This window comes from Microplitis demolitor, chromosome 5 (genome assembly GCF_026212275.2).
Source record: "Microplitis demolitor isolate Queensland-Clemson2020A chromosome 5, iyMicDemo2.1a, whole genome shotgun sequence".
NCBI classification, from domain to species: domain Eukaryota; kingdom Metazoa; phylum Arthropoda; class Insecta; order Hymenoptera; family Braconidae; genus Microplitis; species Microplitis demolitor.
In genome coordinates this window covers 19,141,076-19,168,025 of record NC_068549.1, presented here as the reverse complement: position 1 = coordinate 19,168,025, position 26,950 = coordinate 19,141,076, and the positions used below count along the sequence as shown (strand labels likewise).

The 26,950-nt window shown below is 28.3% G+C and overlaps 1 protein-coding gene across 6 annotated transcripts in view; it reads right to left on the bottom strand.

Moving 5' to 3' along the window:
• The window catches only part of LOC103579528 (uncharacterized), a 94,277-nt gene that overhangs the window by 26,529 nt on the left and 40,798 nt on the right, over positions 1 to 26,950 (bottom strand). For all 6 annotated transcript variants that reach the window (XM_008560953.2, XM_008560955.2, XM_008560956.2 and 3 more), the window contains exons 2-3: positions 8,894 to 9,115; positions 6,907 to 7,029 (exon numbers count right to left, since the gene is read on the bottom strand). In XM_008560953.2, coding sequence (XP_008559175.1) covers positions 6,907 to 7,029; positions 8,894 to 9,095 — 325 coding nt within the window. In that variant the 5' untranslated portion in view covers positions 9,096 to 9,115. The remainder of the gene's footprint in view (positions 1 to 6,906; positions 7,030 to 8,893; positions 9,116 to 26,950) is intronic.

Below are 26,950 nucleotides of genomic sequence, written 5' to 3'. Positions count from 1 at the left end.
AGGAAAGTCGGAAATTTTAACCCACGTGCATAATTGCCTACCCGAGTCAAAAGGGAGATTGGTATCAGATTTTTGACTAGATCTGCCTGAAAATTTAAATTTTTGCCGCGGTTTATGGGAAGAATAACGCGTGCGTTAATTTATATAATTTGTTTTCTTATTAATAATAATATCGACTTTCTTCTCTCTAACCAGGGTAAAACTTTCAGGTACAGATCTGGTAAAGAATAGTATTCACACCATAGAGGAAGTATCGATCCGCGTGTTTACAACGATCGCGGGTCAAAATCTCCTACTTTCCTTTCTTGACATATAATATACTATTTAAAGCGATAATTGATGATGTACGAGCTGCGTTCCAAAGTGGGGATAGACAGTAGCTACGCGCATTAAAGGGAGAGCCATAGTCACGTGATATTTAGGAATATCATAGTTATACATTTCATATAGGCTTATGGATGTATTTTATTTAAATTTTCATTCAATTCGAATAGTTATTTTTTTTTGTGGCCCTCTTATGTTTAAGACTGAAAAATACGACGTCTCAGTATTTCGAGGTTAGACTATAAGACTAAGGTATGATATCCTAATTTTTAAAATCGATTCCTCATCACTAAAGTCAAATTCTGTTAAAAAATCTCTTTTAAAAATCAAAACATCGATTGTCTTATAACGAGTTTTGGACGCAAAACGGTTCTTAGGATACTGGTGGGAGACGCGAATTATTAAATTTTTATCCCGACTTAGTCGTAGTCTTATAACGAGGTTTGACTGTATAGGTACAGCCGAGGAAAAATCGAACACCATTTCGCCCCGGATTACTCTTAAAAAGCGCAAAAATTGACATCTGACCTACAAAGAATGTAAATTAACATATGTCATTAAAAAACCAGTTACTTTAGCTGTCAAAAAATTTATGACAGATCAATAATTCCGACATAAGTATAGATGAAATATATGTAAATTATTTTAATCTAGATGCATTCAAATACGTTATTGTTAAACAAAACAAAAAAAATATTTTTTTTTTCACATGAAAAAATCAGTAATTATAAATATACACGATTCCGTTGAATTGGTTCAATGATTTTAAAAAATGAACCTTGTTATGCTGAAGTAAATAGAATCACAATATTGATAACATATTTTTTTATTTTTTTTTTGTTTTATCATAAAAAAATATTTGCTCCTGTGAAATTGAAAAACAATTTAAATGTATTTGGAATTAAAAAAATTCTATATATATTTGTAAATGTTTCAACCATATTCATTTTAAACGAAGAATTTTTTTTATTTTTTTTTTTTTTTATAATTCTGAAAATTTAAAAACTTTAAATAAATTTTAAAAAACGTCCATTTAAAACAAGTTTTCAAATTTGATCGACAATTCGCAATAAAAATAATGATTTTTTTTTTTTGAAATAAAGGTAGGGCAGGGGCAAAATGGGCCCCTTAAGAAAAAAATTTTCAAATCCTTAGTTTTTTTTTACTTGTTTTACTTTTTTTACTCTCTTGTCAAGTTTTTGACCTTAATTTGTTCTGACCATTAAAAAACAAAATAAAAAAATGTGGGGCAAAATGGGCCCTTCTCAAGAAATTAAAAATAGTGTTTTTCAACTCCTGTCACTTTTTTCCGTCTGCTGAGTTTTTGGTGTTAATTTACTGTGTCTTAAAAATTGAAAAATTCTGAAAAGTTGGGTAAAACAGGCCCCCAACAAAACTCAATGTTTGTTTCTCGCTTGCTTTATGTTGAAACTTTTTGCTATGTGTTTAGTATAAAAGAGTTGATAATGAAAATTTGGACCTTAAAATAACCTAATTGAAAGTTACTGTTTAATTACTATTCGATTAATTCAAAAAATTTTAAGAACTCGTTTGGCTAAAGAATATTTGTAAGTTTTCTAAGTCTAAGCAGCCCCCCCCCCCCCAACACTTTTCATGTTAAAAATTTTGGGGGGACCATTTTGCCTCCGTGGCCCACTTTGCCCCTCCCATTCGCCCCAAACACTCTTTATGTTAAAAATTTTAGGGACTCATTTCCCCCCTCCCCTTCCCCTATTTGTTGTTCAAATATATGTACATATACATAACATCCATGATTTTGTAATTCGATATAACAAAACCTCTAACAAAAACAACAACGAAAGTATAGTTTTCATTACTTATATAGTGAACAGGTGCAAGGTTCACATAAATATAACGATAATATTTTACTATTAAAACGTATATATAAATAGCTTCCTGTGAATAATCTGTTTTGAAGGCTAAAAGTATAGAAACTAAATAGAGTCATTTATTTTCATAATATGACATTAACAACAGTTTTTTTTTTCATGGCTTCATTCTGTTTTTTATATAAATTTTCGACAAAAAATATGGATTAAAATTAAATCCTATATATTTCTGGCACTGGGGGTAGAAATTGAATAGTTGATACACTTTTTATAAATAGCAAAGCTAACAATAATAATAAAGTGTGTTTTTATTATAAAATCTCTAACAAAATAAATTTTCATCATTTTTTATGGCTCAGCTCATATCAAGCGCGAAGCTTGAAAATAAAATTTAATTTTTAATTTCGTCGTTGTCGACTGGTCTGGTCGTGTGTTTGTATATATATGTATGCAATGCTACGCCCAAAATATGCAATAAATCGATTTAATTTTTTTTGTCTTTGGCTTTAAATTATTCTGGAATAAAACCCTGTTGGAAATTGCTAATTCATTTTTTTTTTATTAATTATGAATGGATTAATTAAAAATTTACGATTTTTAGTTCACAAATAATTTGTCCTTTCTTTATATTATCAACTTTTTTAAATAAAAAATTAACCAACTCGCGGATCCAGACTTGAGTTAATATTTATTTTAAATTTTCAATCAATAACGAATTTTATTTTCAATTTTTACTTTTTGTAAGGTAATAATTTTTACCTCTTTTACATTTGTTCACTATAGATAATGAATATCAATTAGAAGTAATTCAAGTTTTATAATCACAATTCCCCTTGAAAAAAATTCCATGCTGAAAATTTTCAGCTTTCATGTTTTAACGTCGCTTGAAATGTTTAAAGGTGACTACTCGTGTGAAATTTAAAAAAATCAATTCATTTTTTTTTTTTTTTTTGCATGTTTCGATAGTCTATACATTTCAAAATGACATGCTGCAATTTCTAGTGCATATCTCGAATATTTTTTTTGAGTTACAGTCATCTGAAGAGCAGCCACTCCAGTTTTTCGATCGAATAAAAAATGTAATTTTGGCAGGCCAAAAATCATCAATTTTTCGCGCAAAATTTGAAATTTTTTTTAAAAAACCCCGCCATTTTGTTAAATTAAAATTTTTTTTCTTAACCCGAGGGTCATCATACGGAAAATACCTTCTAGTTTAATAAACTTTTTGGTTTTTTTGATTTCATACACTACGAAGGTCGCTATCATGCAGCAGTATGAGGACATTTTTTTTTTTTAGCATTGGGAGATTGTGAGTAACTCATTGAATTTTGAATTTTTTGATTCAAAAATTTTATCTGGTATTTATCATATATCCACAGATATATCCTTAAAGTATGAAAACATTCCATGCAGAAGTTTTTTTTTTAAATTCCCAAAAATCATCTTTTTTTCAGGCGGTCACAATAATAGTCGCTTTTTAGTGATAATATGATTTTTCAATCACTATAAATTTAAACTCTTTATTTTGACAGGTTAAAAATTCGACCGATAAGGGATGAGGTTCTAATTTCGTTATTTTAAAATTTTAACCAATTTCATACTATTTGGTTTTAATTTTACGGGTAAGTACGAGAGATGAGGAGGGAACAAAGAGTGCGGCAACTCTTTCACCTTTACCCTATATATAAGCTAAAATTAGGGGAGATTTGGGAATGATGGGATACCTACGCAAGTAATTAATTCTCGTAACTTTTAAACGCCAAACCATTTGTTTTTATCTGTTTCAAGCGAATCTGTTTCAATTTCTTAAAGTAGCACTTCATGCTCTGGTCTATCCTTACTATGTTTTTTATAACCTGGCTATTTTTATAAATGGCTATTTTTTTGATATCACATAGAAACTTTTACACTATCGACATAAGAAATTTCACTATGTTATTAACACAGAAATAATTTCAATATTAATATAGAGATTATTCCTCTGTTGCCTGAAATAACGGGAAGTTTTAGGGCTCTTCCGCAGGTTAAATCGATTTCCGGGTTGTTTTTTTCTAGAATGAGCCAATGAGTCCCGACTTTTTATATAATTTTCGTAGAATTTCTTAGGAAGCGATTCTGGGCAAAACTATACGGCCTTTATTGGATGTTTGTATACAAGCTATAGTCTGTGGGGATATCAGACATGTTATTTGAAAAAATGCTTGCACATGAAAGCATAGAAAAATATTTTTAGCCCGATAAGAAAATTTAAAATTAAAAAAAAAGGAATTATAGTTTAGGTCCGATTTTCGAAAATCCAATTTTCAACAAATGTTGAAAATTCTGAGGTCTTAGTATGAGTTTGAAAATGTCTTATCTATAATAACGTTTTCAAGGCCATGGGCAAGGAGTGAGATTTTTTATGGCTGATAACCCGCAGAGTCAACCGTTTTCCAGATTTTCATCTCCATGTATGATATTAAAAAACTTTTCCAACAAACAATTGTTTGATATATTTTTTTAGCTGCTCTTACATCATAAATATATACTAAAATTTAGTTTCATATTTCTAACACGTCATTCTCATACCTCACAATTATCAAAGAAATGTATTTAAGAATACTTGTGTGATTCTTATTCACACTTAAAAGCTTGTAAACGTAAAATGTAATATATCGGATCACATAAGCTAAAACTCGGTCGTTTAAACTTTAAATCTTTGAGAGTTAAACGAAATTGTTTTTTTTTTTTTTTTTTTTTTTTTTTTTCAGATATTGCAGGAGCAAACATTTTTTAATGGAGTAACCATGTTATACACGAAGAGAATAAAAAAGGTTATACTCTTATACTCTAACACTCTTATACTCAATTTGAATTTCGTGAGAAAAATTACCGTGACAGATAGTAACACCTTCTTTCAACTAAATGTGTGGTTTTATTATTGGAACTGCAAGGAAAATTAAATAGGATCTGATAATTTTTTAAGTGTTCGTAGCCTATACTTTACGCTACTCACAGAAACTCATCTAGTATATAATTAACTACAGAAAAAAAGGATTTTTTGGTGCAAAAAATATTTTGCATTGTAAGTTGAAAACAAAAATTTTCTGAAGACTGAAGAAAATTTCTTAGCATTAGAAATTTTTTTTTTTGAGGCAAGTAAATTTTCTTGAGGCGAGTAAAAATTTTTTGTGTCAAGAAATCCTTATTTTCGTCTGTGTATTATATAAAAAATATGAATATGTAATATTATTAATGGTCCGACATTTTGTCTAAGTATTTAGACTTAATAAATTTCTGGAATAGTAAAAAAAAAAAAATTTACTGAACAACGCATCTTAAATTTTTTACTTGAAGAGAGAAATTTGATTATTGCTTACATAAAATTTTATTGAAATAAATAGTTAATTTTTTTCTAAATACTCCAGCAGTACCGCAACTGTCACGGTAATTTTAGACCGAATTCTCTCGGTGTATAAAATATAATTTAAAATTTTATTACAATAAATTACGATGATTATAAATGCCAGCATTATAGTCTTGAATTAAAATAAACTCGAAGCATTATGTCGGAAAAAAAATTTGAATTAATTTAATTTAATAAAATTATTTCTCATGTACACCAGACAAAATCTGATATTACTCACCTGTCCGTTCTGCTGAGAACGCGTAAGCATAACATAAATAAGTTCATGAGTATTTAATTATAACCATTTAATAACTATTGTTTTTACGCATCGCTGAATAAAAAAAAATAATACACGTGCCACAAAAAAGGGTATTTGTGTATTCGATCCAGTTAATGGAGATAATTAAGATATGAAGATGAAATTTCTATTACACTTCAATACACTATTTAGAAAAATTTAATCAAAAAATATGTGAAAAGATTTTTCAAAATTTTATTTGATTCGAATCCCGCATGAAAAAGCTATATATTGTTAAAAATATATAAAAAAATATCTGGTGATCACTAAAAAGTACGTGATAAATATATGTTTTTTCCGTTTATTGGATGATATATTTCTTATACTTTATATATATTTTTTATATTTTTCTCTATATATTGAAAATTATATTTTTTATAAACATAAATTCTTTGACAAACTGTGCGATAGCATAAAAATAATAATTGCAAGTAAAAAACCATGGACACAGATAATATGTTCTATATTTATATTGTTTTTCAGTATATTATCATGTATTAATACGGCAAAAATATAAATATTATTTTATATATTATTCAATATATTACATTACAATATTCATATATTTTTTTCATATATAAAGTTTTTTCATGGGGGATTAGTGTATTTGAATATTAAAAAAAAAAAAATAACAATTCTTTAAATTTAAATTCATTATCCAATAAATTATAACCTCAAATGAGAGCATCGTTTTAGGTTACACCTACTGGACAATGAGGTTATTAAAGACCTCTCTGAGACGGTCTATTTTAGCTGGCAGTTCCGCTAGGACAAAGTACATCCCTCTTTTTCTAGAGTTATATAGCCTGGCTCTTATTCAGAATTTTAATTGCATAATTGCGGCATTGTGAACACTACGTCGGATTGTCAAAAAGACCGATTCGCAAGCGTTAAGTAAAAAAAATAAAGAAAAAATCTAAATTAGGCTATGTGAGAAAAAAAAACTTTGCATGGGTATAATATGTAGGTGTCATTCATGTGATCTTTTTAGTATCATATAAATAAATATTATAATTTTCATAATCTAATAAAACTAAATTAATTACCTTTGTGTGTCGTCGCATGATATGTTCTTCCGGGGGTAGCTGAAGGGGTGGCTGGTGTTGTTGCCACATAACTACCCCCGTTACTTCCTGGAAATAAGGAATACAGCTCGTATCGATTAATGCCTGCAACATTAATAATAATAGTGTTAAAAAAAACAAATAAATGTAATTTTAATTTACTGTTATCACATTATTATATACTAGGGTAAGCCAATCTGCCTTTGGCACCCTCTTCTTAAGTGTTACGCAATTAGTATTTTCAATATTTTTAAGCTTTTAAAATTTCACATTATTGTTAATAGTACTCTTTTAATATTAATCAGTGAAAAAAGTACTGACGATCAGATAAAAGTTACTGAAAAGATAGTCTTGAGTCAATCACTGATGTATGTAATCAGTGAAATACTCAGGACTGTTTTTGAGTGATTTTTCACTGACTGTCACTGTTTTTCACTGATGCATTTTAAAAAAGTTACTGAACATAGTACTGATAACTCATCTAATGCAAAGTCAATGTTGTAATTTTTTATCAGTAAAAAGTACTAACACTTAGTGATATTCACTGAGAAAGAGTTCTAACCCGGGTCCAAAATAAAACTTGATTTAGACTTGGTTTACAAATTCGAAATTCAAAGCCGTTTTCCACAAGACAAACTCAACTTTTTTTTGCGGAGGTATGAATACATTGAGTTTTCACCTTAGTTTAGATAACTGGCTTACTTAATCATGATTTAAGACGAAAAAGTCAAAACTAAGGTGAAATGGGAAAAACACTTATTACACTATAAAATACTGCTTGCTTTTGACTTGGCTGAGAAAATCTATACAAAGGCGAATAAATAACCTTTTGTCGACTTGGTTTTGCAAGTCAAAAATAAGGCAATTGACTTGGTACTTGAAGTGAAGATGAATAAGTTAAAACTAAGATCAAAAAATATGAATAAGTTGAAATTAAGATGAAAAAAGCTTTAAAAAGATGACAAAAATTAAATTTAAGTCGAAAAAGTCGAGATCTTATCTGAAAATCGATCTTTAACAGAAAACAAGGTAAAGTGTCTCTAAATCTGAAACAGTGAAAACCACTGAAAAATAGTGTATATACACTATTTCACAGCTATAAGTACCACTTGGTATACTTATAACTGTGGGACAGTGAATGGTCACTGTTTCAGATTTAAAGAGTGAGCTTAAATCAAGTTTTATTTTTGACCCGGGAAATCACTGATTGAATCACTGATGTATTTAAGATTTTTTGCATTCAATTTTTATGGAAGCCATAATATATCAAAAAATTTACAGATTCTTAGTAAAAAAGATACTACTCTCTTGAAATGAATCAGTGAAAAATACTCCAATCAGTGAATTCATTGCACAAATAGTCTCAACTATATCTCTAACTCAATCAGTGATATGCTTGGCGCTGATTGGCAGTGAATATTCACTGAATCACTGACTTGCACTACTTTTCACTGATTGATTCTAAGAGAGTAGAAATTAATTTGCACTGAAAATTAATTATCTAAATTTATTTGACTATTTACTAAAAATGATGTAAATGTGCATTATTGTTATTATAAAAATTATTTAACATAAAAAAAATTCTCAAATACATCGAATATACAATTTCAAGTTTTGGTTTATTAATAATAAATAAGAAAAAAAATTTAAGTGTGATTAATTGTTTTCGATAACTAGTGAAGCGAAAAATCACTTTTAATATATTGTTTTTTGTGGTATAAATATGAAACATGGAGAAATATAATTTGAAGTAAACGATTAGACATTTTTAATCTATTAAAGTACCCGCAAAAATTTAAACAGCTTAAAAAAATTGTAAAGTTTTTAAAAAATTCTCAATTGCTGAAAAAAATTTAAAATAAATCTGTTCAAATATTGGTTTGAAATATTGGTCTATAAATCTGGTTTATATACTAAAAATAAATAAATAAAAATATATAAAGGGAATCAGCGAAAAACATAATCTAACCTTGATTGTGTGGTGGTCCAGGGGTGGCAGCTAAGGGTGGCGTTGCTTGGGACTGATGATTCCCTGGTAGATTAGTATGTGCAGGCGCAAGGGGCCACAAAGCTGTGGCTGTACCAGGGACGGAGTTATGTGCACTCCGAACCCCGGGATCGCCAACCTGGCGGCTGCCAGTTCCCCCTTGGGCCACGGGAGGGACCAACATTGGACCACCCCCTCCCGAGGCTGTAACATATAAAAAGAAAAAAAACACCTGTCAATTTACGACACTAAAAAATTATACCGTGATATATATATACATGTATATGTAGTTTTATTCGCACGAATTAAATCTAATTATAATTCCATTCCATCTACTTAATATGTAATAGTGTAACTAAATTTACATATGAAATTGCTTTTTTTGTAACAAAAAACACACATTGAAGTTGAGCCGACTACCTATCGGAAGATGTGTGACCAAGAAAAGGTAGCGGACGAAAGAGAGAGTCGCAACAGGTCCTTTAAAACATGATGAAGTTTCAAACAATATATATAGGGGTGAGTGAAGCAAAATTACAACATTTTTTAACTAAAAAAAAAAATTGTTTTTGTAAATTTTTATATATAGTATCCAGAAAAATATGGAGTAAGGTGATCACCTCCAATAGTGTGACCATTTTTAAAATTTGCGCCAAATCATTTTTTTCTGTATATTTCTATTACAAATCAGTAAAAAGTCTGACCTGAGGGTAAAATTCAACTTTAAAAAAACTATGAGTGAAAAATAACTCAGCCCGTATTTCTTCAGAGACTATAGATAAATGTCTCTATAAATGAAATTTTTTTCGTTGAAAAGTGGGTCTCATTTTACCCCACGCTTCTCTATTTTTTATAAATTACGAAATATCAACTGAATATATAAATTAAAAAATAATTTATTTAACGATTTATGTTTATATTTAATGAATATAATCTCACAAGTATTGATATATTGATTAAAAATAAAATTATAATAATAACAGAACTTGGATGTGTCGAAAAATATTCGACATGCATCTCATTACAGTAATACATTTAAGATTGCGATATAAAATAAGCAAATTGGCGTAGTTTAAATTATTAATTTCATGCTCTTCTAGTAGCTGATTCAGCCAACAGAAATATTTATATCGAATAATTATATATTAAAACTTATTACTATCAGAAATTAACATGATTGTGCGCTTCACTGGCCTAGTTAATTATAACTTTAAAGTATATACTAAAAATTTTGTTGCTAAGTTTTATAGAAATTAGTATTTTATTTAAATTAATTCAATGAATATTTTGCATTATCATTTACTTATATTTCGAAACAATTCGTTTTAAGTAACAGATTTATTTATATTCATTCGCTTTTAAGATAAAAATAAGTGGGTGTAAACCTTGATGAATTTTTAAAAAGTGCTAATATATTTTGTACAACAAGAAATAAATATCGGCAATTTTCATAAATTTTTTTTTAGCTCTAGTAATAATATGAACGTGAAAAATATTAAAAAAGTAAATAAAAAATTCAGTGTGTAACTAAAATCAGCAAAAATACATTACTGGTTACAAAAAGTTGGAATTTTTCCAAGATATTCTTGATATATGATTTTTCCGGGTGACTTTGAAGAAATCCAAGTATTGGAAATAAAAAAATTGCAATCGAATGAATGCGAGCGCATTATATAAATATTAAGTAGAATAAATTTTAGTAAAGAAATATGCATATGTATCATGAAAGTAATACGTATTGGATATTCTTCACTTATTTTTATTAAACATCAATATTCATGATAATTTAAATTAAGATATATCCCAGGTAAAAATATTTTAACGGAAGTAGGCTGAAACAGCTTAATTTAGCCGAAATCATGCCGGAACTGTAAAATTTTATTGAAAAAAACCGAAAACAGGCCGAAAAATTTTTGTTCTTCTTAAATCGATATTTGGCCGACGATTGAATATATGTATAGCTTAACAACTTTTATTGAAATTTACTGAAAGATCACTGCTACTGCTGTAAATAATAGCTTTTATTATATTTTTCGAAACTATAACAAGTTATTTCGACTAAAATTATATGCAAATTACATTATCTTATACTCAAGTATATGCTTTTACATTTACGCTAAACTACAATATAAACTTATTGAAGTTCATCGAAAGTTTTCATAAAAGGAGACATCGATAGTAGGTCTTTCATCATCAAAGACGACCACTATATGTAATATAAGTTCATAGAGGTTCATTTCAAGTTCGAAATATGAGGGTCAATTGATGTAGAACAAAAGAGAGTATATGTGATATTAGAGGTACTGAGGCTCAAAACATCTCAAATTTAGACGATTCGTAGAAGGTGCAGTCGCACTTTTTTAAAATATTCAATAACCTTTAACTGCTATCGTATTAAAATTTTAGTTATTATTTTGGAAGAATTAAAGCGATAGTTGAAAAAACAACCATGGAGTTATAATATCACTAAAGTATGTAATTTTTGAAAAAACAGAAAAACAACAAAAATTAGTTCATTCATAGGACAGAAAACTGGAAACATTCAGAAAAATTCTATAAAAATTAGTTTTAGATAACAATTTCTCTGGGTCAAAAAAGTGTTGCAATCTATACATTATTTGGTCATTTTTAACTACGATTATATTATCAGACAATATTTAAGGTAATAACACCGAATGGTGCGAAATCACTCATACCGTGTTACAACTACACCGTTTGATATTTTACACCATAAAAATTTCACACCATCAATTCACACCGAGCAGGCCATACAAAGTTCTCGGGGACTATTTTCACACCTAAAATTTTTTACAGTGTGCAAAACACACTCATAACCAAGTGTATTGTTTGAACACTAATTACATGTGTTCCGTGTTTAAGACCATAAGCGATCTATAGTTCTTATGTATATTTACTCATATTTTCAAATTTTTTAAGTTTTCTATTCGAAGAGCCGCAATACTAATGTGGACTTTTTGAATAACCAAAACTAAAACTTTTCCTTTCCCTTTGCCCATTTTTTGTAGCATACCAAAAATCTTTGGTATCTATTGGAGGTGTTACTAGAATTCGATGCTACCAAATATCACTTTGTTATCAAAAACATTAATAGAATTTTGTAATAAGTATATGACTTATTTATTAGAAGTGAAGGAGAGAAAAGTGGACTAGTTTTTGGTGCTTTAGATTCTTCATTGTTATCAATTTTTGTAACATATGTAAGATGTTGAAGATTGTTGGTCGTTATGAATGTCAAAGGAGGTCTGAAAGTTTAAAAGTTTGGTCGATGAGACCTTTTTGCAATGAAATGTTCTTAAATTTTTCAATGATATGATGAAAAGGAGCTTTAGCTTTAAGATCAAAAATATAAAAAATGAATAAGCTAATAAAAATTCAACGTTAAGTCTATTCATTACTTTTTCAAAAAATAATAAGTAAACGTAAAATAACCAAGAGACGGGCAATGAAAATGAACAAATATAACAACTTAGTAAAAAAATAATAGCGAAATAGGAAGTAAAAAGAAAAATAAATTTTGGGTTACTGAGGCGTAATCTTGGTGATGACGACGTCGTTATCCTCGTTCAGTTCATCCGACGAGTTTTTACGTAACTCGCACGACTACCGGAATCTGTTCTTCCCCCTCAGTATAGAATTCGCCAACGCGTTCGTCGCGTTTCATCTTTTCCTTTTTCTAATTTACTCATTTTTTTTTCTTTCTTCTCTTTTTTTATTCTTTCATCTCAATTATGTACGAGTGACACATTTTACCATTACTACTATAGTAAATTTAAATGCTTACTTTTCATTTTTTATGTTTTTTCCTTATATATGTATTTATATAAGTATGATTTATATATATATATATATATATAAGTACTTTTACAGTCGGTTGCAATTGTATCTTAAGATATTTGATACAAGAAAAGGGTGGAAAAAAGTTAAGATCACGTCGAATTTTTTACGAGCACCTGTTTCATCATTTTCCACTCGTGTGCCCGAGGCAGTAAGACTACGTCGTCAGGTAGTCACGCTTCGTAGACCCTTCTCGTGTGTACTATACGTACATATATATCCCCAGTGGCTTGAAAAACCTGTTTCTCATTCCTGATGTACCTTCTTCTTCTCATCTTCCCTGTGTTTTTTTTTTGTTTATTTTTTTTTTTTTTTTTTTTAATCTTCCGATTCGTCCATCGGGTTACCGAATGATGAAATTTGAAATTAGAAGGTCATTATCATTATAAAAATTTGCTCTCAAGACAATATATTATTCATATTTAACATCAGTCTATTTAAATCCATATTTGAGATAATTAATCCGAGCTAATTTGTAAGTAATCAAATATATAATGCCACTCATTTTAATTATATGAAAAAATGTAGCTATTAATAATACTAATAAGATGAATCTTTCAATTTTTTAATAAAAAATTTTGATCTTACTTTTGGCTTCAGACACAGTTAGAAGTTTTGTGTTAAATTCAACACAAATCGTGTGTTGCAAAAACCGGTCTACAAAATTTTTGTATTAATTCAACACTTTACATTTGTGTTTATCTTTAGCACAAATTTTATGTCAAATAATTGAACACAAAATCTGTTATTTTAACAGAAAATTTGTGTAAATTTAACAGAGTTTTGGTGTTAAAATTAACTAATAAATATAAGCACATAACCTAACCAACTCAAGACTGATCTAACCTTAGTATAACTTATGTCAATTTAGTGAACAATAAGTTCGATGTTCTGTAATTTTCCTGAAAAATGGAGCTGAGAATTATCCTTCCGTAAAATGGGAGTAAAAAAATCATTGAACCTGATCATAAAATATGAAAGTTATCTATGATTATATTTAATTGTAAATCAATTATAATTCAAGTTATCTTGCAGACAATGCTGCTACAATGCGTTGCTTGGTTATAGTAATGAAGAAACGCGCGGAAGTGTTTCGCTAAGCAACAGATATTTTGCGTTAATTTTCGGATAACACAAGAAATGTCTTACATTACAGATTTTCTAATCATTGAACATAAAAAATATATTAAAATACAATAACACAAATTTGTGTTGAATTAACAGATTTCTGTGTTGAAAATCGACACAAAAAGTTTAAGCGAATCATGTTTTAACACGAATACATGAAATTTTCAACTGCGTAATAAAGAAGATTTCAATTGAATTAAATGAATATCGGTTTTTTTATTTTAGCCAACTTCTTCCTTATAATTTAATATTCTAATTAAGACAACTTTATGACCAATATTAATGATTTCATTAAAATAATTTTATCAAGTCACGGAAAAAATGAATGTAACTGTAGCTTTAAGCTCGCTATGGCGAGTAATCGCCTCGAGCTGGAAAGAGTAAAAATTACATTACTTTTGCAGTTTTACAATTTCAAATAAGATATCTTTTAGTCAATTAAACTAAAATTACATTACGAATTATGAAATCTATTGTTTTGAATTCTTATGTCTTCATTAATATAAGTTTCAATAATAACGTATTGGCTACAATATGTAATTCAAACATTCGAGTTTGAAAAATTATATTTACTTATCAAATCATAATTTTTCATTCTTTTTTATATTTTATAATTTGTATGTGACTAGAAAAATGTATAAATTTCTTAAGAACTTCTAATCACTGATATCTGATTGTATACAATAGCTGTCTATTGATAGAGCTACTATCTTTCAAGTCAATATATCTGAGTTTTAAAATCACATACAAGATACCTGTGAAGCCTAAAGTTACACAGTTATCTGGGAGTAGATTATAAATACACAGAATGTACAATAATAAATATATGAACTTTGAAATATGATGCTTTTATAATGAAAAATATCGATTTCAGTAGAAAACCTCTGGGTCCATTTTTGCAAATTATACAGAAAAGCTAAAAACCAGTGAAAAAGTCATTTTTTCAACTAAAAAAAAAAAATGTGTAATACACATGTTTATGTTCAAGATATAATTTCTTTTACTAACATGCATGGAAAAAATATTTTTTATCTTAATTTTTTTAAGTGTCGATTCCTTCTTACGTTTTTTGCTGAAGTTAGGCAGTTTTTGAGTTTAAAATTAAATACTTAGTATCGAAATAATCAAGAATTTTAAATAAATAACTCATAGATTTACATCATCGATCGTGGACTCAAAATTTTTGACACTGGAGCTGGTTTTCTACTGAGAACGAAAATTTATCTATAGCTACTTATTTTCCTCAATTATTTTACTTCATTTTTAGATTTATTTATTTAAACATATAGTATATATATATATATATATATATATATATATATATATATATATATATATATATATATATACTATATAATTATAGACATGACGGCACACGCGTGCCTAAGTCCAGGGTTACACTTATCGTCCTAAATGCATTCTGTCGTGCTGAAAATTACTGAACCTCAATCACACGAATGGCATGATACCTGAAGAATTATTATGATAATAAATTAAACCACAAAAACTATCACCTGCTGATGTACTTTCACCATTAAAACTTCTAGCAAAAACATTAATATTTAACACAGTATTATTTAAGTAATATTTTAATTTTTGCAAAATCATGTAACTTCAAACTGAATTTCTTCAACTTGTATCAATTTAACGTATGAAAATTTCCATATATTAGTATACATTTTCGGCGTTAACAATAAATTGTGTTAGTAAATAAATCTATTTCTGTCTATCTTTATTTTATTAAAAATGTTGGGTCAATACATCAAAAGAATAACGCCAATTTTCATTACAATGTCGGAAAGCCGTCACGTGACTAAATACAGAACCATGTTCGATTTTTATGCAAAAGTTTAGGACGCGCGCTTGCACATGAAATTAATTAAATTATTAAAAATAAAAAAAAAAAAAAACGTTACATTGAAATTCAATTTTTATTACATTTTATCTGCAAAACTGATATCTAATTTTCCAATATGTAAAATTTTTCTTTTTAAATTATAGCATTTTAAATTTCATTTCAAAGCACTTTGAAAAAACTGTAAAGCGCACGGTTTTTAATAGTGTTCTATTCTAAAGTCATTTTAGCCAACGCAAAAAAAATTGAATCGATAAATTACATCTTTTGGGCTTTATATATTGCGTTCGCATGCATACGAGCTAAAATAAACACATCAGACCAACTGAGAACACCGAAATTACAAATTTAACATGATTTTTTAACGTGAATATCAAAGCAAATCGATCTAAAACTACATCACTGTTGTTTATCAAAATGTCCCTCTTTGGGATAGAATGCTTTTTACGTCAATTTATTATACCATGGGGTATGGGAATAGCAATTTAAAGTGAAAGTATCGTCGAAAATTTTGAAGTGAGTGAAGTATACACTTACAACGCCCTGCGTTTGAAGTATGCAATCAGTTAATTTTAAAAAAATAAAAAAGAAAATTAGAATTTATTTAAAGCATTACAAATTATATGACTCGTGTAAAATAAATCTACAAAACAATAAATAATTTTGTAGACTTTACTAACTACTAATGAAATCATATCTATTTATAAAACGGTATCCGTTAAAATAAGCCTAAAGTATTTAGATCGTAATGAATTTTATCTCATAACAAATATATATTGAATTTTAATTGTTAAATTTAATAAATAAATTAATTTCCATTAAATTCTACAAAGCGAAATTGATTTACAATTTTATTAATTGAGATAACACTTTCGTGTGGTTTAACCAAACTGTTATTGGATTTATAAATACAAAACATGAGCTATTGTGGCTAATCAATTATTTTACCCTTCTATCAAATAAACATTATATTGAAGTTCAAAGGATTTTCACGCATAAAGAATATTGACATTATGCCACTCAAAACTCTTTTTTAATAAAATTTTTTCTCTACCAAGTTGTTCATCTGTGATATTTAACTTCAGTTTGTTTTCTCGAATTTTAATTTCAAACTCCTCTCACAAAGAACTAAACAGCTAGTGAAAACATTTCGTCATACATGAGCTTTTAATGGAAAATTTATACACAAATATGCTTCTCTTCAGACTAGAAATTTTTCATAACAGAGCTTTTAAAAACACTTTTAGATTTATAGCTTAGACACTAATTGATATACAAAATAATATTATATGACCCGTTATACCCTCAGTATTTGGTATTGATCAGAAAAATTTGAAATCATCGCAAAACAAACAAGATTTTGATAAAAACTCAATTTTAATTTTTACCAAATTTTTGAGTCGGGCCATTATACCCCAGGTATTTTATAATATGAAACTTAATATACGCAAATTTTATGAGAACACGACTGAAAAAAAAATAACCCCGAATTTTTGAAAATTTTCAATTTTCATAGCGGGAAGTCAAAAATTTTGAGTATCAAATTTCGGATAATAAATTTGATTATACGTTACACAATAATTGTTTCCCCTTCGAGTAATTGCTTATTAACAAGAAAATTTGAATAAAATTAGAATATTTACAAAAACTAATTTTTTTACATAACACAGCTATTATCAACTTTTTTATAAAAAATGTATGAACACACATTTTATATGCGAGTTCCACTTGAAGTCTTCCTTACTTTTATTATTCAAAACTGTACAATATTGTTAAGCGAAAAAATGTTATTTTTCAAAATGAATTACCTTAAATATACGTTATAAGGTTGAATACGGCAGAAGTAATATGGAGATTAAATCAAGTATACTTATGACGATGATGCACTTGTTGAGAAAAAAAAAAATACTTTCCGTCAAGTGAAGAGTTACAGTACATACAGGAATCAAATTTACTTAAACGAAGAATTGTGAATTCTATCTTTTGATATTAGTCATTTAATTTTTTATAAATAATAAGTATTCATATAAATGTTATGGTAAATGAAGTGTTGCATTAACGAATATAATTATTCGTAAAATTGATTAAAAAAAAATATTTTTTTTTTTAAATATTAATATCTTAAATTTTATACAGATATTTTCAGACCAGTTTTCTTTAGAAAATTTTTTTTATTTAACATAGTATTGGTTATAAGAATATCTAGTATTTTTATTAACATTTTGGTCATAGTAAAAGTAATCGAAAACAAAGTTTTCGTTTACAGCGATGAAATTTCTGAGTAGTTTCAAAGTTTACTCTCAATATTCAAAGAAATGTGGGGTAGACTTTTTGAACTTTAAGTTGTCTGGTATAAATTTTGAATAAATATGTCAAAAACATCAAAATTAGGTGTTATACGATAACGTTTTCACTTTGACGCAAAAAGTGACCAAGAATTTTGAAAATTTTTCTTTCAACAAATTCTGTAACATATTTCCTACTTTTACCAAGAAGCCTTAATTTTGATCTTAGATTATTTTCATTAAAAAATAATGAGAACCCGTTACAAAATTTGAAAATGGTTTCGGAACAAAATAGCACCCAGTGTTATTTGAGGATTAATATTCTGTTCTTTTAATCGGATTATTATTATTCTAATTTAAGCTTTTTGGTTAATTCAACTGTCATAATTTACTCGAAACACTGTTAAAAACCGGAAATGGATTCCAGATATGAAATCCGTAGTTTTAATGTCGAAATAAACTTTCCTTAGGAGTAAATTTCAAAAATTACTCTCTTTGCATTCACTCTGAATTTACTCCCGATTCAATCCACGCTTGCTTCGCAAATTTTTTTACAACGTAATGACATGTTAAGAAAGTAAAATATTTACAATAGTCTAAGATAAGGTTAGTAAATTACCTTCACCTTAAATCTATAACAGAGTACGTTTTTTTGTCCTAACTTCAGTGAAACTCATTTAATGTATTCATGAGCGTAATTATGCGTTCGTTGCCTCAAAACAAATTTGCTTTCCACGTCACTATAAATGAGTTTATATTTTAAAATTTGTAGAAATTTATGTCAAAGTTAATATAAAACAAAAAAAAAAAATTCCTAAATTTTATTATTTTGTGAAAAATTTTCCGAATGAACATGGATTAAATTTGGAGTGAATGCAAGCAGATATGATTTTATTCATTTAATCTTCTCAAAATGAAATTCACTCCGAAGGAAAGTTTATTTAAATATTAAAATTCCGTATCGGAGTGAATGTGGATTAAAATAAAATCCGATTTACTCCTAATTTTTTACAGTGCATCAAATATCATTATCATTATTTATTTTTAACATAAAATAATATAACTACTTTCGTTATTTTTTAACTTGCAACATCATTGTGATCCCCATCCTATTTTCTTATCTCAACGACTTCAACAATGCTCATAGCATTTAAATGTTTTTCAGTAGAAATCTCAGAGTATAAATTGAAGTGAAAGATAAATTTATTTTATTTTATTTTCTTGATCCATAAAAAAAGTTTCTGCTAAAACCGTGCACTTCAACTCACTTCAAAAGGTTATATATCAAGTCCAGATCTGTTTCTAAAACCTATACTATCAGGGCATGCCGTCATTTTATTTGAAAATTCATTTCAAATTAATCGACAGTAAAAGAGGCAAGTACTGAGAAAGAACATACTTATATTACATTACATGTTTATATTATAAAAATAAGAAGGTGGGGAGAGATGGTTATCAGTTTTTTTTTTGGCAATTAAAATATTTGTTAATACCAGAGCATAAAGAAGCCGGTCGAAAAAAAAGGTGTCAACTACACTTGAGAGAGTTATATTAGTGAAAAATGAAAAGTACTTCGTAGAAACTAAAGTATAGAATATAATCAAACGTGTAAGCCATACGGCGTATACACACACGACGCTCGTCGTGGGAGGGCCTCGGGCTATTCTCTCGCCTTCCACCTCCACAACCCTTCATTATCTTCGTCATGCTCTTACTACTCACGCTCTACTCGTCGCGCATAATATATATTCACTCTAACTCAGTCCGCTCTTCTTCATCGTCTTCTTCTTCTTCTTTATCTTTCATTAATCACTTTGTTATTTACGTGTTTGCTAAAATTCCAACGACAAAACTTGTAACACTACTTGAATTAAAACGAAACACTATAAAGTCTGCTATATATATATATATATATCTATATACATATGTATACTAAGTTTTTTGAACTAATATATAGAGTTCTAAAGATGAGAGTCATAGTATATAAGAGCTGATTTTTAAAATATGTATATATATATATATATATATATATATATATATATATATATATATATATATATATATATATATATCGAACTTTAGAGTAGAGAAGATTCAATCTGATAATTTTTAAATACACGGAAAAAAATGTCATGCTGTTATTACTATGCTCGGTGAAAAGTAATGTAATTATTACTTTGCTGTATAGTATTTAATCGACGATAATGAAAATGACGTAAATTTTAATATATCATGTACACTGTAAAGACCGGTGTTAAAAATGGACTCAATTCAACACTGAGTAGTGCTAAAATGAAATAACAATGGTGTAGGTGGTGTAATTTGGCGGTGTCAAAATACCGTTCTTAAATCGGTGTCAAAAAAATTCTACGTATAGAAATTAGAAAAAACAATGTATTACATATAAAAATACTTTTAACACCAAAAAATATTTTAACACCGGTAAAGAATACTTACACCAGCGGCGATGTTACTACAACACCTCTTTTGGTGTTGAAATTTAACATCGGAAATTTTAACACCTATACCGCCTAGACTTACACCGTTTTTTTTACAGTGTAGTAAATTCTAATGTTTATAGTAATATCTTATGCTGTCAAGTACTTGTTTACAAGTATTTCTTTCTTTTATTTTCAGTAAATTCAGCATTGCTGTACTGTAGTTAGGCCTATGCTGCCTAGTAATAGTCCATTATTATAGTGTACAAATTACTTTTCTGTTAAAACGACATCAAACAAAAAGATGCGTTACTGTTCATGATTTAATCATTACTAAACTCGCAAAATAATATCAACTATACTTTTTAAATCGCATAGAAAGATTTACTTGAAATTTTTCTCCGTGTACGATACTGTCAGAGTAGTGTATTGGCAAATTTTAGCTAAGTTTATTTTTTTTTTTTATGCTATTCCTTTTTGAAATCGTACAAGAAGATAAAATATCCCGACGGATTTAGTGCCTGGACCAACGGTACTTTTAACAGCTTAAGGACGTCCCGTTGAGGTCCTATTTATTACTTTTAGCCTACGTATTTCCCAGCTACGTTCATTTTCACCCTTCTTTCTGTCTCTTTTCTGCTTAAAGGTCTCTTCATCTGCACTCTACACTAGTCGTTAATGCCACATGCTGAACACGCGTGTTGTGTGCGTCAGCCAAATCCTGCCCGCACGCTGCGGTGACCCTGAAAGCATTCTCTCGTCCTTCTTCGTATTGTTGTTTACTAATTGAGCATTTGGAAACGTCGGAATTTTCTCTCGGTACTATTCCGTTATTCTTCACTTATTTATTATTGCCAATTTATTTGGTGTCTAAGCTTCATGTTATATCCTACTTAGCAGTATTGATTCATGGAAAGTTATTGAACTAAATAAAATTGAATTAAATCTTCGGGAAATAAAGTCCATATCTCAAACACGCATTACACGAGCAAAATATCAATTATAACCATAAAAATATTTAAGTTTTTAAATTTACCGCCATTTTCCTCAATGATTAACATATTTAAAAAGCCGCAATTTTCGACTAACCTCAAAAACCACAGAAAACAAAAATAAAACTTGACTTTTTGACATGAATACCAAAATTAATTTAATGAAAACATATCAGAGTCATTACATAATTAGAATGCTCTTTTTATAAGTCTATTTATTATAGCACTTTAATGTATTATATAAATTATAGATACAATTTAATGTGCGGGAATCAGTTTAAAATTTCTAAGCGAGAGTAAAAATTACTTAAAGCTTAGTTTTTGAAGTGTGCAATAACATTAAACTCAGCTGGGCTTTATTGCCAACTGATGTTACAATAAATTATAATTAATAATTGAATCTGATTTTTTATTATTAATTTTAACTGTACTTAGTGTTAATACATAAGGTTGAGTTAATTTTTCATACAATTTTTTTTTTTTTTTTTTTTTTTTTTTTTTTTTTTTTTTCATAATAAGCATTACTTGAATAAAAAAATGTATATATGCTTTTGTAGAATCTGTTTATAGTACGTTAATAGATAGGGTTCTATTCTCGGCAAAGACAAAGCGAATAAAGTAAAATTAAGTCTATTAATTTTAGTTTTCGTATTTAGTTCATATAATCGTACCTTATTCTTTGTATATTTTTCAATGTGTAAAAAAAAAACAGATTAGATTTATTTGTTCGTTTTTGCTAATAAAACGTTTTTCAAACTATGATTTCATTGAGCTTTTAGTAATCTAATATTTTATCAATTTATTTAATCTTTGTACCGTTTACAATTAATGGAAGATTTTATTTTTATTGAGTTCAATCCATTATTAAATTAGCAGAAAATTTAATATGAAGTTTATATTAATGTATATTTACTATATATAGTATATGTATATACATATATATATATATTGGGTAATTTAATTGACGCGCAAGCGCGCGTGTTACGTTTTTGTACTACAAATTCGATACATTTCGATTCGATACTTTGATGAAAAGAATATTTTTGCCAATCATAAAACGAAATAATATTTCATACTGAGATTTAGTACAGATATATCAATCATTTATAATCAAATATTAGCATATTACATTATTGTATAAGTATACTTTATATTTACTAAAATTTTATAGGAACATAATTGTGTATAAAGTATCAAATATGTTATTACAAACCATTAATTTGGCTGACGTTTTCAAATCCTTACAAATATTCGAATGAGCCTTTATAAATTGAGGATTTCTCGTTAAGATGTTATTAGGTTCTCTGAAATATATATCAGACGTCTATTCACGAACAACCGATTTGATTGATCGCATATTATTTCCTCGACTTTGAACACCACGAAATCCGATTAGAATTCACTTTTTCATTTTTTTCTCCAATCGAAATTTATTTTCTACAGGTTTCTGTAATACGTCCATGATGGATCACTTATGGGATCTCTCGGAAATTTGTTTCTTATCGATTATTATTAAATATTTTCTTGTGGGTCATTATCCAATTCAACCAGAAATCGACATGTGAAGCAATTGTCAAATTTTTCAGAAAAAAGTATACTTTCAATAAATAGTATGATATCTGAGAAGTGCGCCTGCGAATTTTCGAAATCATTCACTGCACAGTAAATGTAAAATTATTTTTTAAATTTCCCGCTAAAAACATTGAAAACAAAAAAAAAAGAGTTATTGGTTTCAGTCAGATCTTCGAAAACCATGTTTTCAACAGATTTCGACGTTTAACATCTAATTAACTCTAAAACTTTATAAGTCGCGTTGAATGCTACCTCGATCATCAAAATCTGTTCATTTGTTTAAAAAAAATTTTGTCAGCAGAATTTCGAAAAAGTATTTTTTTTAATAAAAACCAAATCGTTGAACTAATTGATGAAAATTTTTTCAATGTTAGAGATTGAAAAACTGCTTGAAATGCTTTTTTGAACATTCAAACCGGTTCTTAAACCGATTTTCAAATTTTCAAATTTTTTTACAATATTAGTCAAAAATGTGTTTTATAAAAACATTTCAGAATTTCGTAAAATTTAAACCTGTTAAAATATAATCGGGATAATATTTCTAGCATTGAAACGAAAAAATTTGAAACGATAATTGAGTATTTTTGACCTCGGATTGCGGGTTCTGGACTACCTTTCAACTATCCATTAAAAATAACCATGACCATGAAAAAATATGAAAGTTGTGTTTGTTTACAAACAAATATAAACTTACATAAATAAGATCTAAAAATTTTCAATAAATATTTAATATTATTATTGAAAAAATTCCCAAGCATATTAAATGTATTATGTGCACTGTTCTGAAAAATTCCAAAACCAAATAAATACTGGAGTATACAATATTTGAAATAGATAGTATACTTAGATATATATATTGAGATGCGAACTCGAATGTTATTGCTTCTTGTTCTGCGAAAAAGTTAAGATCGAAAGAATAAGTAAAACGAATAGAAAGACCTTACAAATGTGAGTGTATAGTTGACGGTGGGAGTTAGCGATGCCACGCTAACGGCCCACTTGAGTCAACAGACCGACCGATCGTTAAGGCAAACTATACAAACTCAACTCATCCCTGTTCCTTTATTTCTCCTGTTATTCTATTTGATATTCTCAAAAGTTTTCTCTAGTCTAGTCCTTTTTTTTTAAATACTATATACACCTTTATCAACTCATCACTAGACATTTCTGCCCTTGAGCATCCCGACTAATATCAATAATTAATTCTGACATTTTCCTTAATGTTTTCACAATCTCCATTATCGAAATTTTGATATTGCGCCAAATCTTAAATATTGCACACCTCGAACACGAAGCAGAGAGATTAGGTCTTCTTACTTCTGTCAACTTTTTCTAAATTTGCCATGTACATGGATAATTTTTCAAGTGAGTTTACAGTACCAGACCAGTAAAGCTGGGACACTAGCATCAGCTAGACTTTCTATAATGCTCTTTGTAAAATGGATTTAGTCTGTAACATGCTTTGAGACTTAACATTTTATAGAGAGGACTGCGAATACTCCAGTCGGTCTTGGTTACTTCAGTTTCATTAAATTAACGTTGAAAATTTTAAAAAGAAATTCTGTGTACAACCCGTGTAAAAAACATCCTTTTGAAAAATGTTCCAAAAAGTTACACGACGGAACATCGACGTCGAAATTATCCACGAATCAGTATTCATATCAAAAATATCAATGAGACATAACGTCCACGACAAATTTAATATTATATATGTCACGTCTCTAATTCCAAAAAGACATTTTTATACGGCATTTTAGCTTCAGTCAAGTTCAGAACCAAAAGCGTGATCATTTTTTTTTTCATTGCTAATCATATTGTAAACCTATTCTATAGTTGAAAATTAAAAAAAAAAATTTTGGGCCAAAAGGACATATAGCTTAAATTATGCGCCTTTTTGGCTTTCAAAAAATTGTTTTTTTCAGTGTTCAGCTTTAGAATGAGTCTACAATATGATTAGCAATTAAAAAAAAATGATATGCCCTTTTGGTTTTGATTTTACACTGAGAGAAAAAAGTGATTTTCTGAACTATGAAAAACATAGTTCAATGAAGCCTCCACTATTACCCTCAGTTCAGATAACTAATATATAGTTGTAAAATGTACGATGATATCATAGTGGTTTTAACTGTGTTATAGTTCAATGAACAATGACAATATCGAACGTAACTGCGTAAAAAATGCTATTCTTATTACAAAAAAATAATCAAAAAAAATCTTTAATTATATTCGTCGACGACTTAAATGATGCTAAATTAATGAAATTATAATCGTACAATTGTTGAAGAATTTGTGATTCTGCTGAAGTATAGTTTCTGAGAAATAATATTAAATAGTTACGACAACAAAACAAATGCTTAGTTAAAACTACTACTTTCAAATAGTTTTGGGCACTATGATATAGTTCAAGAAACTAGAAATATTAGTTAAGATGACTATTTTTTCATTCCCATCCCTTCCTAGTTGCCACAACCATGCACTTTTTTCTCACTATAATGACTGAAGCCAAAAGGCCGTATAAAAAATAAGTCCTTGGAATTAAATATTAGGAAGGGAATTATTAGTAACGCGATGTGTTTGAGCCTTTTTTCATGAAATTACTGTGAATTTTATGTCTCATGGATATTTTATTGTCTCATTCACTCTAAATACAGAATTGTCTGAAATTTTGAAGTTTACTGTTATCAACTTTTTCGAAACATTTTTGGAACGATCTTTTTTTTTGCAAGAGTTCCTAAAATTAGGGCAGTTAAAACGAATCAGTGAAAAATACTAACAATCAGTTAATTTTAACTGACAAATAATCTCACTTTTTACTGATTCATTTTAAGAAAATGCTTACAATATATATACATCGTTTCATATAAAATTTAGAACACCAATTCTGGACTTTACTAGAATAGTTCAGCATAAATATAAAATTTGAGTAGTGTTCGTAAATTATGAATAAGGAATTTTCTAATAATCTAGAGTATTCTATAAACTTTACAGAAATATTTCATAAAATTACAAAATTGAGGAATTCCAAAAAGTTCAAAAACATTTTAAAACTTATAATTGATCATAAAAAAATTCAAAAAAGAACCACTGGACAGGTGATTAAAACTCTAGTACTATAGTATAAAATTTCTAAATATCGAATAATATTTTTGATAAATAATATATGTGAATTCTAGTTAACACTTGTTGAATTATAAGCGAAATGAAAAAAGCCAATCAACTATAATGTATTATTTCTCGTTATAAAGGGTCTTCTCACTACTCGTAAGTCGTGAATAATTCTCCATTCGCGGGCCACGATGATCGTGATGCCGTGAATACGACTGGTAAAGATATGGAGACCCCCGTATTCGGGGTCTCTTCAGTCTCTTGGTTGAGTCTTTGGTCGAGGTTCTACAAGGGAATCGAGGGAAGGTGGTGCGGGCGGTAAAGGGCGTCCAGGTCTTATACGGACAGGGCCAACCTCTTTCCTCTCGTTCTTTAGCTCCTATCATCTTCTTATTTTCGCAATGTCTCTCCCTTACTCTTAAAACCTTTCACAGAATCTATCCTCGGGTATTCTTTTCCTTTCTCCCTCCTGTATCTCTCTTACGCAAACACCAACTCATTCAGTGGTTCTCATTCAAAATTATTTATCTATTCTTTTTTCACGATTATATAATCCATATATTTCTAGTATATACGATAGGCACTTTTTTTAAAATTTACATATCTATTTACTGAACAACAGTCTATATAACCTTGGACAAATATTTCTAAGGTCAAACAATAAGCAACTGTTACATTCTTAAGCTAAATAAATACAAATGATTAATTGTCCGGTGATATTTACAATAACAATAAATTCTAAATGGATATAGATAAAAAAAAAGTATATAGATATGAGTATATGTGAATGACATTTTAGTTGATTTAAT